This window comes from Formica exsecta, unplaced genomic scaffold (genome assembly GCF_003651465.1).
Source record: "Formica exsecta isolate Colony F162 unplaced genomic scaffold, ASM365146v1 scaffold314, whole genome shotgun sequence".
NCBI lineage: Eukaryota > Metazoa > Arthropoda > Insecta > Hymenoptera > Formicidae > Formica > Formica exsecta.
In genome coordinates, this window is record NW_021850397.1 from 437,362 (window position 1) to 446,242 (window position 8,881).

General features: G+C 32.3%; 5 protein-coding genes across 6 annotated transcripts in view; 3 read left to right on the forward strand and 2 right to left on the reverse strand.

Moving 5' to 3' along the window:
- LOC115237967 overlaps positions 1 to 6,170 on the forward strand; it is an 11,820-nt gene extending 5,650 nt beyond the window's left edge. Inside the window, exons 11-22 of the mRNA XM_029811398.1 lie at positions 717 to 781; positions 1,004 to 1,063; positions 1,373 to 1,554; positions 1,780 to 1,985; positions 2,104 to 2,253; positions 2,346 to 2,461; positions 3,217 to 3,242; positions 3,464 to 3,526; positions 3,664 to 4,311; positions 4,408 to 4,567; positions 4,641 to 4,914; positions 5,113 to 6,170. Coding sequence (XP_029667258.1) covers positions 717 to 781; positions 1,004 to 1,063; positions 1,373 to 1,554; positions 1,780 to 1,985; positions 2,104 to 2,253; positions 2,346 to 2,461; positions 3,217 to 3,242; positions 3,464 to 3,526; positions 3,664 to 4,311; positions 4,408 to 4,567; positions 4,641 to 4,914; positions 5,113 to 5,372 — 2,210 coding nt within the window. The 3' untranslated portion in view covers positions 5,373 to 6,170. The remainder of the gene's footprint in view (positions 1 to 716; positions 782 to 1,003; positions 1,064 to 1,372; positions 1,555 to 1,779; positions 1,986 to 2,103; positions 2,254 to 2,345; positions 2,462 to 3,216; positions 3,243 to 3,463; positions 3,527 to 3,663; positions 4,312 to 4,407; positions 4,568 to 4,640; positions 4,915 to 5,112) is intronic.
- Positions 140 to 1,164, forward strand: LOC115237907 (60S ribosomal protein L29-1). Of its 2 annotated transcripts, none has more exons than XM_029811277.1 (4): positions 140 to 249; positions 477 to 536; positions 717 to 781; positions 1,004 to 1,164. In XM_029811277.1, the coding sequence occupies exons 2-4, from the start codon at positions 500 to 502 to the stop codon at positions 1,121 to 1,123; spliced, it is 222 nt and encodes a 73-aa protein (XP_029667137.1). In that variant the 5' UTR covers positions 140 to 249; positions 477 to 499; the 3' UTR covers positions 1,124 to 1,164. The 2 variants fall into 2 exon arrangements, with proteins under 2 accessions (XP_029667137.1, XP_029667138.1); XM_029811278.1 differs by having other exon boundaries at positions 146 to 234.
- Positions 1,365 to 2,523, forward strand: LOC115237906 (probable phosphomevalonate kinase). Its single transcript, XM_029811276.1, has 4 exons — positions 1,365 to 1,554; positions 1,780 to 1,985; positions 2,104 to 2,253; positions 2,346 to 2,523. Exons 1-4 carry the CDS (start codon positions 1,409 to 1,411, stop codon positions 2,468 to 2,470), a joined length of 627 nt encoding a protein of 208 aa, XP_029667136.1. The 5' UTR covers positions 1,365 to 1,408; the 3' UTR covers positions 2,471 to 2,523.
- Positions 6,132 to 7,832, reverse strand: LOC115237904. Its single transcript, XM_029811273.1, has 3 exons — positions 7,508 to 7,832; positions 6,848 to 7,046; positions 6,132 to 6,671 (listed from the first exon to the last, which is right to left on the reverse strand). The coding sequence occupies exons 1-3, from the start codon at positions 7,608 to 7,610 to the stop codon at positions 6,212 to 6,214; spliced, it is 762 nt and encodes a 253-aa protein (XP_029667133.1). The 5' UTR covers positions 7,611 to 7,832; the 3' UTR covers positions 6,132 to 6,211.
- A 187-nt stretch (positions 7,833 to 8,019) lies between these two features.
- Positions 8,020 to 8,881, reverse strand: part of LOC115237903 (uncharacterized protein DDB_G0284671-like) — a 19,989-nt gene continuing 19,127 nt past the window's right edge. The window contains exon 7 of the mRNA XM_029811272.1: positions 8,020 to 8,849. Coding sequence (XP_029667132.1) covers positions 8,153 to 8,849 — 697 coding nt within the window. The 3' untranslated portion in view covers positions 8,020 to 8,152. The remainder of the gene's footprint in view (positions 8,850 to 8,881) is intronic.

An 8,881-nucleotide genomic window follows, 5' to 3' on the forward strand; every position in this document is an offset into this window, starting at 1 on the left:
TATTATAATATAGATAAACATACTTTTTATGTGTCTTTTCTTATAAAGAATTTGGAATAATATTCTTTTTCTAAATATATCTATAATAATTAATATCTATTTATATTATTTTTTGGCATGTAATTTTATTCAAGTTGTAAAAGAGAGATTGCGAAGAATATTTGTGGCGCTGACGTCATAACACGTGTTTGGTACTTCTCTATATTCTTCCCGCTTCCGTTTCTGAAAGCTTGTGTACGGTTTCTCGAGGTTTTACAATTTTTTATCCAAATATCTATTTAATCTGGTCAAATAAAGACATGTTCAAAGAATCGCGACTTTTCTATTGATTATAATAGTTAATTCTTTATATTTTCTCATGATTAGAATATATATAAAACCCTGTAGAGAAATGATAGTTTCTTTCACGACTTACTTAACCTCAATAGCTGATTTATAGTATAATCTTTTTTTTAAATAATCGATTATTCTTACAGATAGAAAGAAATAAATCCAGAAAATGGCCAAGTCAAAGAATCACACAAATCACAATCAGAGTAAGTATACAATCTTACAGTTAATTATAAAAATTACGTTTCTAAATATTGAAATATCCTAACCAAGATATGTATAATTTTTAAATATTCTGGTGATGACATTAAATACAATGAAATATATATTTCACAAATTGAACAAGTTTTTATTAATTGTTTTTATTAATTTGTATTTTTTTATAGATCGTAAAGCTCATCGTAATGGCATCAAGAAGCCTAAGAGGTACAGACACGAATCCACACTTGGTGTAAGTTTTATATTGAAATGTTTTATTGTGCCCTTATATATACTTAAATGTTTTCTATTTCCTATACTATTTAATCAAATTAGAATTATCTAAAATATTGTATAAAACATTACTTAGTAAAAAATACAAATAGTACATGTTATCGATAATTAATGTAATTTGAGATCTTGTTGCAATTTTGCTTTTAAAATTATATATGTATCTTTTATGTTCATTTTTCAGATGGATTTGAAATTCCTGAGGAATCAGCGCTTTGCCAAGAAGCATAATCTTAAACCGAAGGCTCAAATAAAGAGGGCAGAGCAGCGAAAAGCTCTTCGTGAAGCTAAAAAACAGACATAAATACATTATGTAAACTATAATGATTTTATTAAAATAAATTTTAAAAACTTGCTCTCGTAAAAAAAATCCAAAATCTTATCCTACATCTCTATAATTTCCGAGTTTTATATTCTTGTACGATACAATCTAGAAAAAGTATACATATGAGATAATTCAAAATGAAAATTTTGTAGATATAAAATAACAGAATAGCTCAAAATATCGCGGGTTTTATATATTTTTCATCGTTTTGTATACTTGATGGTTTAGGAACTGTATAAAATTATACAGTTATATTATATCAATATGGCCGCGGAACAGGTTAAACTAGACACATGCGATTTTTCCACGAAATTCGAGATAAATAATTCGACGAAACCGAAGAGAATTCTATTGTTTAGCGGCAAGAGAAAGTCCGGAAAGGATTATATCACTGATAATTTGCATAAAAGGTATTGTCCATCTCCAGTATTTTGTAATCAATAATAATGTAGAGATACACACTATTCCACATAAAAATTTAATATTAAGTTATTAAGGCAAAGTACTTTAAAAAGGTAATGATAAAATCAAATCATATTAAAAGTGTATTTCCTAGTTTTTAATTATAGAATCAATTGTTTGTTAGCGCAGAAAGATAAAAATAATATTTTAAGTACAATCTATATCAATTTCAGAATTGGTTCGCAAAGGAGTGTAATTATACGATTATCAGGGCCTATAAAAACGCACTGGGCAAAATCTTTGAATCTTGATATCAACCAATTACTGGGACATGGAGAATACAAGGAAAAATATCGACTTGATATGGTTAAGTGGGGAGAAGATATGCGAAAGAAAGATTATGGCTACTTTTGTCGTGCTGCTATTGATATGTATAATGGTACAGCAAACTCTTCATATTAAACAGTTAGAATATGTATATAATGTTTGTATATATAAGATTTATAGAAAAAAAAGTTTTATACAAAAATGTGTGTTTAAATAAATATTCTTCACAGCAAGGGGTAAGCCAGTGTGGATAATAAGTGATATTAGAAGAAAGACTGATATTAAGTGGTTTATGGAAAATTTTGGAGATTTATGTAAAAATATACATATAGCCTGCTCTGAGGAAGTTAGACAAAAACGTGGCTGGATCTTTACACCAAGTAAGAAATAAGAAACTGTAATATATATAATAATTTCAAGAAGACTTGTATAACCTTCTTGAAAATAATTTCTCTACCATTTATAATTATAGGTATAGATGATTCAGAAACAGAGTGTGATTTGGACAATGTAAGTGATTGGGATTTGTTGCTGGAGAACAATGATGATAGTGATACAGAAGCTATACTGCAACAACTATTAGGACTAGTTAGCTAGCAGAAATTTTTCTATTTTGTCAAACGCACAATAAATAATATTTCACAACTTTACCAACTTTGTTTCCTTGAGCGAAGAAAAAGCTCTTGTAGCATTATTTCTAACAGAGTCTAGTAATAATTGTTATAAAAAGAAAATATTTTTGCAATGCAATAGGTATACGAAATAAATAAACGAAATAAATCTTATTATATTTTGATAAATACAAGCCTTTAAGATTGTAAATATTTATTGATATATTTATGTTGTAATATTTATAGATTGCAAATATTTCTCATTTGTACGATGCATACATAAATCATCATTGCAACATCAAAATTATCATTTTTATTGATTAAAATTAAAATAAGCGTGGAGTACACGACTGTGTGTGCGTGACTGTTTTGGCATTTTTAGAAAGCCTTTAACCAATCGCGAAAGTCATGTGTTATTTTGTACTGTATACTCATGCTTCGTTTTTTTGCACGCTTGCGAACTGCAAATAAATAGAAAACAATATAAAAAACACATACACAAATTTCGCTGTACATAAATTGAAAGCAACATGGCTCCTGTGATTAGTGCTGGTGGTTAGGATCATGTGCGGATAACATGACTTAATTAAATAGTTCTTTATTACAATAAAGCGAAATTTATAACATTTTAATGTATATCTTTCGTGCAAAACATTCTTTGAGGAAGTGTACAGATCGTATACAATATCTGTTTTAAAGTAATTTTAATCGAAATATACATCTGATCGTGAGTGTGTAACTGTCAAAGACAAATCATTGTAATTATATTAGTCATTTAAATTATTATAATTAGTATATGTTATATATTGTTAGGTTTAAAAAATTTTAATATTTTTATGACATTTTTGCCATATATTAATTTTTTGTTTTCAATTTCATGCCTGCATTTGGGATCAATTTCTTGTACAATAATGTCACACTTTTTGTTCTTATCCTTGCATAATAACGTGTCAAAAATATCGATATAAATTAATTAAAGAATAAGATCCATTGGAATAATGGAACACACGATTCCATCCGATATCCTTGACGATCTCAGCAGGTTAGTTTCTACACAATATTAGATTATAACAATATTAATGCTTAATGGAGAGAACATTTACACAATTGAATCACATGTATTTTTTCAGAGTATAATCAGAATTTATAACATATCATATTTAAACTTGTTCTTTGCAGTCGATTTATCATTAATGTCCCTGAGGAAGAAAGGAAAGACTTGGTGCGAATTTGCTTCCAAATTGAATTGGCACATTGGTTTTACCTTGACTTCTACTGCACAGAGGAGAATCCTAAATTAAGATCATGTAACATGAAGGAATTTGCCACCCATATATTCCAGCACATACCTTTTTTGAAGCCACATCTGCAGCATATTGATGCTGTTCTCGACCAATGGAGAGAATACAAGCAGAATGTGCCAACATTTGGAGCGATTGTGCTAAATGAGGACATGACCAAGGTGCTGTTGGTGCAGAGCTACTGGGCAAAGAACAGCTGGAGTTTTCCCAAAGGAAAAGTAAATGAGGATGAGGAGCCTTTTCTTTGCGCCATTCGAGAAGTGCTGGAAGAAACTGGTTTTGATATATCTAATTTGATAGATAAAAACGAATATATTGAATCTATAATAAATGATCAAGTAGTGAGACTGTACATTATCTCGGGTGTGCAAAAAGATACAAAGTTCCAACCGAAAACGCGGAAAGAAATAAAAAATGTCGAGTGGTTTTCTGTGGTAGATTTGCCCAATACTAAGAAAGATATGACTCCTAAAGTGAAAATTGGCGTTGGACCAAACGCGTTTTTTATGGTTGTACCTTTTGTCAAGTAAGTAATTAATCTCTCTAATAATTATCTATAAAACCCATATATTTATTGAAAAATTGTGTTACATATGTATTTTAATATCGCTCTTTCATCCAGACGGGTGAAGCGGTGGATTCAAGAGAAACAGCAACGTGAAAAAAATGCCATTATGACCGTCCGAAGACAAAGGCATAAATCGTTGGGAGAAGTCGAGACGGTTTCGAAGAGCAAACGACAGCAGATACTTTTCCATAATTTTTCCACTTGCCCACCACAAGTAGGCCTTCACATCTTGTATCTTTATTTCTCTCTTTTTATGTTCTATAAACTAATTCTCGCTCCATTTACAGAGTGAAGTTCCAGATTTTAAGATCAACCGTCAATCGAACATCTCTCCGGCTCGCAATCGTCGTGGTACAAGTGACAATAAGAAAGACGCTGTATCGAAAGCAGCCTTTAAACGGAATCTATTTGGAGATCACGAAGAAACTCAATCACAGGGTCTCGCTAGACATTTGATAGACAGCCCTGCTCAGCCATGCTCATTTCTAATCGATCCTGCGATCCAGTCAATCAAGTACAATGATTTCAATTACAAAGCTCAATCTTGGGAAGAAGTAAAAGGTAAACTTACTAGTTAAAGATGATCTCTCTTCTATTTATAGCTTAATATTCCGCACTTAGAAGAATATATGTTATAAATAATACATTTTAACGATAATCTAAGTCATATAAATATGCTTACCTTCTAATATATATGTATATTTCAATAACAATCTCCGATATTATTATTAGTACTGCATGAAAATTTTTTTCATCCAGACTGTCGCAAGAAAAGCCTACCAGAGGGAAATATTAAGGCGTTACTGTTTGGAGAAGCTGCACGCAAATTACAAAAGGATTTTACAACCGTTTCATCGCTTCCTTTTATAAATGTAGAACACGACGATTCACCGCTTTTAACGAAGAATTACATGGATTATCAAGATCTTTCTGCTGCTGATTTTTATTTAGAGAGTTGGAAGAATTTTAAATTTGATAGACAAGAAATACTGAAAACTCTAGAGTCATTATGTATATAATAATTCGGAAGAATGGATTACCAGAAGTATAGATATATTAATCTCTAGGAGAGCAGGAACTTTCGATCTCTGCAGATTACGAAAAGTTATTGCACGTTTAAAACGTGTTATTATTTCTAATTATCATTTATATTATTCAATATCCTTCTAATATTGATTTAAATTTGAATTTGTTTCAATTTTTGATCTCTCTTGTATATATTTATCTTACTATATACATACTATATATATATATTATCCGAACATAAGCCTCTCTATCCTATAACGTGATGATAAATTTAGTGGAAATTCATATGCTTTGAATTTACCGTTATATGAAAACTGATTACAGAGAAAAGAAGCCGTATGTCGCGTAAATAAGATTTTAAAAGTATTTTATACTTTTAAATTTGAAACAAAATAAAGTTTCAATTTAGCAGTCTATTAAGAGCTGGATGATAGTGCATCAGTTTCACAGAAAATTAATTTTTCTTTGAAACTGATTAATGTACACGGGGCACAAATTTTTCTTCGTCCTATACCAAGTATAAATAAATCTCAATAACCTGCTGAATTCAAATTTGTGTTTTGTTGCTTTTTAACCAAATCTTTATAATTTAGTATTTTCGATATGATAAACTTTAAGAAACAGGTTATTCTTAAATCATGTCATACAAATAATGGTGGTAATCCATTTATAACTATAGAAAGACAATTACAGCGCATAAATAATATATTGTACATTTTGGTTTTGATATCAGCACTTTCTTGCTGAAATTGTTATAATCTTTCTTTTCTTTTTCTTTTTTTTTTTTTTTACCGAATCGACGTTAAATTAGCATTAATCAAAGTAACATCTATTAACGTATAATGTATTTGAAGAGAATATTGAGGACTATTATCAGGACACAGAGGATTAACACAATTTGACCGATAAAATAGAGTAATTTTTCAAAGACATGACTGCCAGTCTGCACACTTCTGATAATTTCGTTATTCAAGTCAAAGACTATTTTACTTTCTTCGATAAGTTTATTTTTCGTGTCCTCATCCAATGTCTCCGCGATTCTATTCATAGATTCGCGTAAGTCCCTCTTCAATTGAAATATACTGTTTTGTCCAAAGTCTGTAACATTGTTACCATCACTCGGTGGTGGTGATTTAAAAAGCGAGATCTTTTGCATGAGTTGCCGTTTTTTGCGCAGAATAATACCGCCACTAAGGAGACCCATGTAAAGATGATAAATGTACGCCATTAGTAGAGTAGGATCCGTATCTTCTACTTCTCTCAAACGCATCAGATATTTGGTGACACTATCCCTAAAACATTTGTGAAAAATTACATTTGAAAACATTTTTTTATAATAATTAAATTATTACCAAATTACTATTGTAAAAGACTGACATTTGTATTATTGTATTATAAGTGGAAGAAAACAAGTGGCAGAACTTTCATTGTAACATTATATATGTATTCTATTATACATAATGTATACCTAGGACTATAGTTCTTTCTCCACCCTTTCCCCAAGTAATGATCAAGATCTCGCTCAAAAGCTTCTGTACGTTGAAGCTCACTGAGTGGAAGTAATCCAATTTTGGTGTTTCTTAATCTAATCATTGCACCCTCTAAGTAGCGGAAGATCTCGTAGAAAACCAGAAGCCCATCACCCCATACAGAATTATCGAGAAACCCTAATTGGAGTACATAAAACTACAATACAAAGCTAGAATTATAGTCATTGCACTAGTGTAACGATTAATATGCAACCTAATAATGCAACCTAAAGAATAATTTCTACGCTGTAACAAATGCATGTGTAAACACAAATTTATATAATATTTAGAGCATTTATATAAGCACTTAATGTTAAATCACCAGATTTTTATTATTTATATACTGTCAACACATTTGCCAAGTCAAAGATTTTAAAAAATAACAAATAATAATTGCTGAAATTTACACCCAACATATAGAAACAGAAAAGCTAGAATAAGATATAAAACTCATGTTTATGATGCTTTTGTCATCTTGTGAAAAAATCTTTGTCTTAGCAGTGTGCAATCACGTATGCACAATTTATACCGACATCCAAATTAGAACCCCAATATTTATAACATTTTGAAAACCCTTCGCGGTATCCTGTGGTTCTTACCGAATGCCAATTTCGCGTTCACTAGAGCATCGCTGATTGCGTGTATTCCTCTGGTGGCTTTTGCCATTTTCTTGCAAAAGTTCTCCTCTTCCTTGCTCGGCATTTCGGCGGTACGCAGGATAACGGGTGTTCACGAAGAAGTCTTTTGTCGCGCTTTTGTCAAGATTTTGTAGGATCGTCGTCTCACAACATCATATCGTTAACTTCCCGCGCGTTCCTTCGAGTTGTCACGTGAAAATTTTGTCGTGGAAACACTACGTTCATAACATCGACATCCATCATCGGCCGCCCCTGCGCACTAACGCGGTCACGTGTTCGTGTTCGTATCGTAAGCTTAAAGCACGAATGCGAGATATCGATACTCATTATCGGCGCAAAATCATCGCCCTTTGTTGTTGCTTATTATGATCTTTATTTTTCCTATATTCTTCGTACTTTTCTTTTTTCTCTAAATTAGAACATTATACAAGCGTTTTCAACTTAAGGTCTGAAGAAATAAAAGAAAGAGAGTACATATTTGGCATACATTTATTTTACAATCATAGCAATCTATTATCCAATAATTTAATGGCAAAAAAGTGCTATATTTTGGAACATCCTTATGCAGATTTTACAGAAAATAAGATTGTAGTATTATCAGCTTTATTAATGTCTTCCAGTGACACGATCTACTATCGTTTGCGTTAGCACCCTTTCTGCCACGTTTCGCGCTAAATTCGTCAGTTGATCTCGAATACCAGGACGTTTGGTGGTGGTCATATAATTTTGACCTGGATAATATCCTTCTTGATAACGTCCTTGTGGATAATTTTGTGGATAACCTTGATTTGCATACGGAGGACGTTGTTGATTATTATATGCTGGATACCCTGAAGAAGGATATCCTGCATTTTGAGACGGATAATTACTGCGAGATGGATTTCTTTCCGGATATACTGATGGATAGCTTGGATAGCTTGGATAGGCAGCATTTACAGTACTAGCGTCAGTTCGTCTAACAGTTTGTTCGCTATTACTGCTTGGATATCCAGATCTTGTTGGATAACCAGAACTGCCTCTCGATGGGTAACCGGGAAGTCCGCTTGAAGGATAACCTGATGATCCGCTGGAGGGATAACCGGATGATCTGCTGGAGGGATAACCGGATGATCCGCTGGAGGGATAGCCGGATGATCCGCTGGAGGGATAACCGGATGATCTGCTGGAGGGATAACCGGATGATCCGCTGGAGGGATAGCCGGATGATCCGCTGGAGGGATAACCGGATGATCTGCTGGAGGGATAACCGGATGATCCGCTGGAGGGATAGCCGGATGATCCGCTGGAGGGATAACCGGATGATCTGCTGGAGGGATAACCGGATGATCCGCTGGA

What these genes read in the sequence shown, in the direction of transcription:
- LOC115237906 (XM_029811276.1), top strand. Translation starts at nt 1,409, where the DNA reads ATGGCCGCGGAACAGGTTAAACTAGACACATGCGATTTTTCCACGAAA. An exon ending in ACTGATAATTTGCATAAAAG is followed by an intron (nt 1,555 to 1,779) that starts GTATTGTCCATC and finishes TATCAATTTCAG; the next exon opens with AATTGGTTCGCAAAGGAGTG. An exon ending in TGGCTGGATCTTTACACCAA is followed by an intron (nt 2,254 to 2,345) that starts GTAAGAAATAAG and finishes TTATAATTATAG; the next exon opens with GTATAGATGATTCAGAAACA.
- LOC115237904 (XM_029811273.1), bottom strand. Translation starts at nt 7,610, where the DNA reads ATGCCGAGCAAGGAAGAGGAGAACTTTTGCAAGAAAATGGCAAAAGCC. An exon ending in GAACGCGAAATTGGCATTCG is followed by an intron (nt 7,047 to 7,507) that starts GTAAGAACCACA and finishes TACTCCAATTAG; the next exon opens with GGTTTCTCGATAATTCTGTA. An exon ending in AGAAAGAACTATAGTCCTAG is followed by an intron (nt 6,672 to 6,847) that starts GTATACATTATG and finishes CAAATGTTTTAG; the next exon opens with GGATAGTGTCACCAAATATC.
- LOC115237907 (XM_029811277.1), top strand. Translation starts at nt 500, where the DNA reads ATGGCCAAGTCAAAGAATCACACAAATCACAATCAGA. An exon ending in TCACACAAATCACAATCAGA is followed by an intron (nt 537 to 716) that starts GTAAGTATACAA and finishes ATTTTTTTATAG; the next exon opens with ATCGTAAAGCTCATCGTAAT. An exon ending in GACACGAATCCACACTTGGT is followed by an intron (nt 782 to 1,003) that starts GTAAGTTTTATA and finishes TTCATTTTTCAG; the next exon opens with ATGGATTTGAAATTCCTGAG.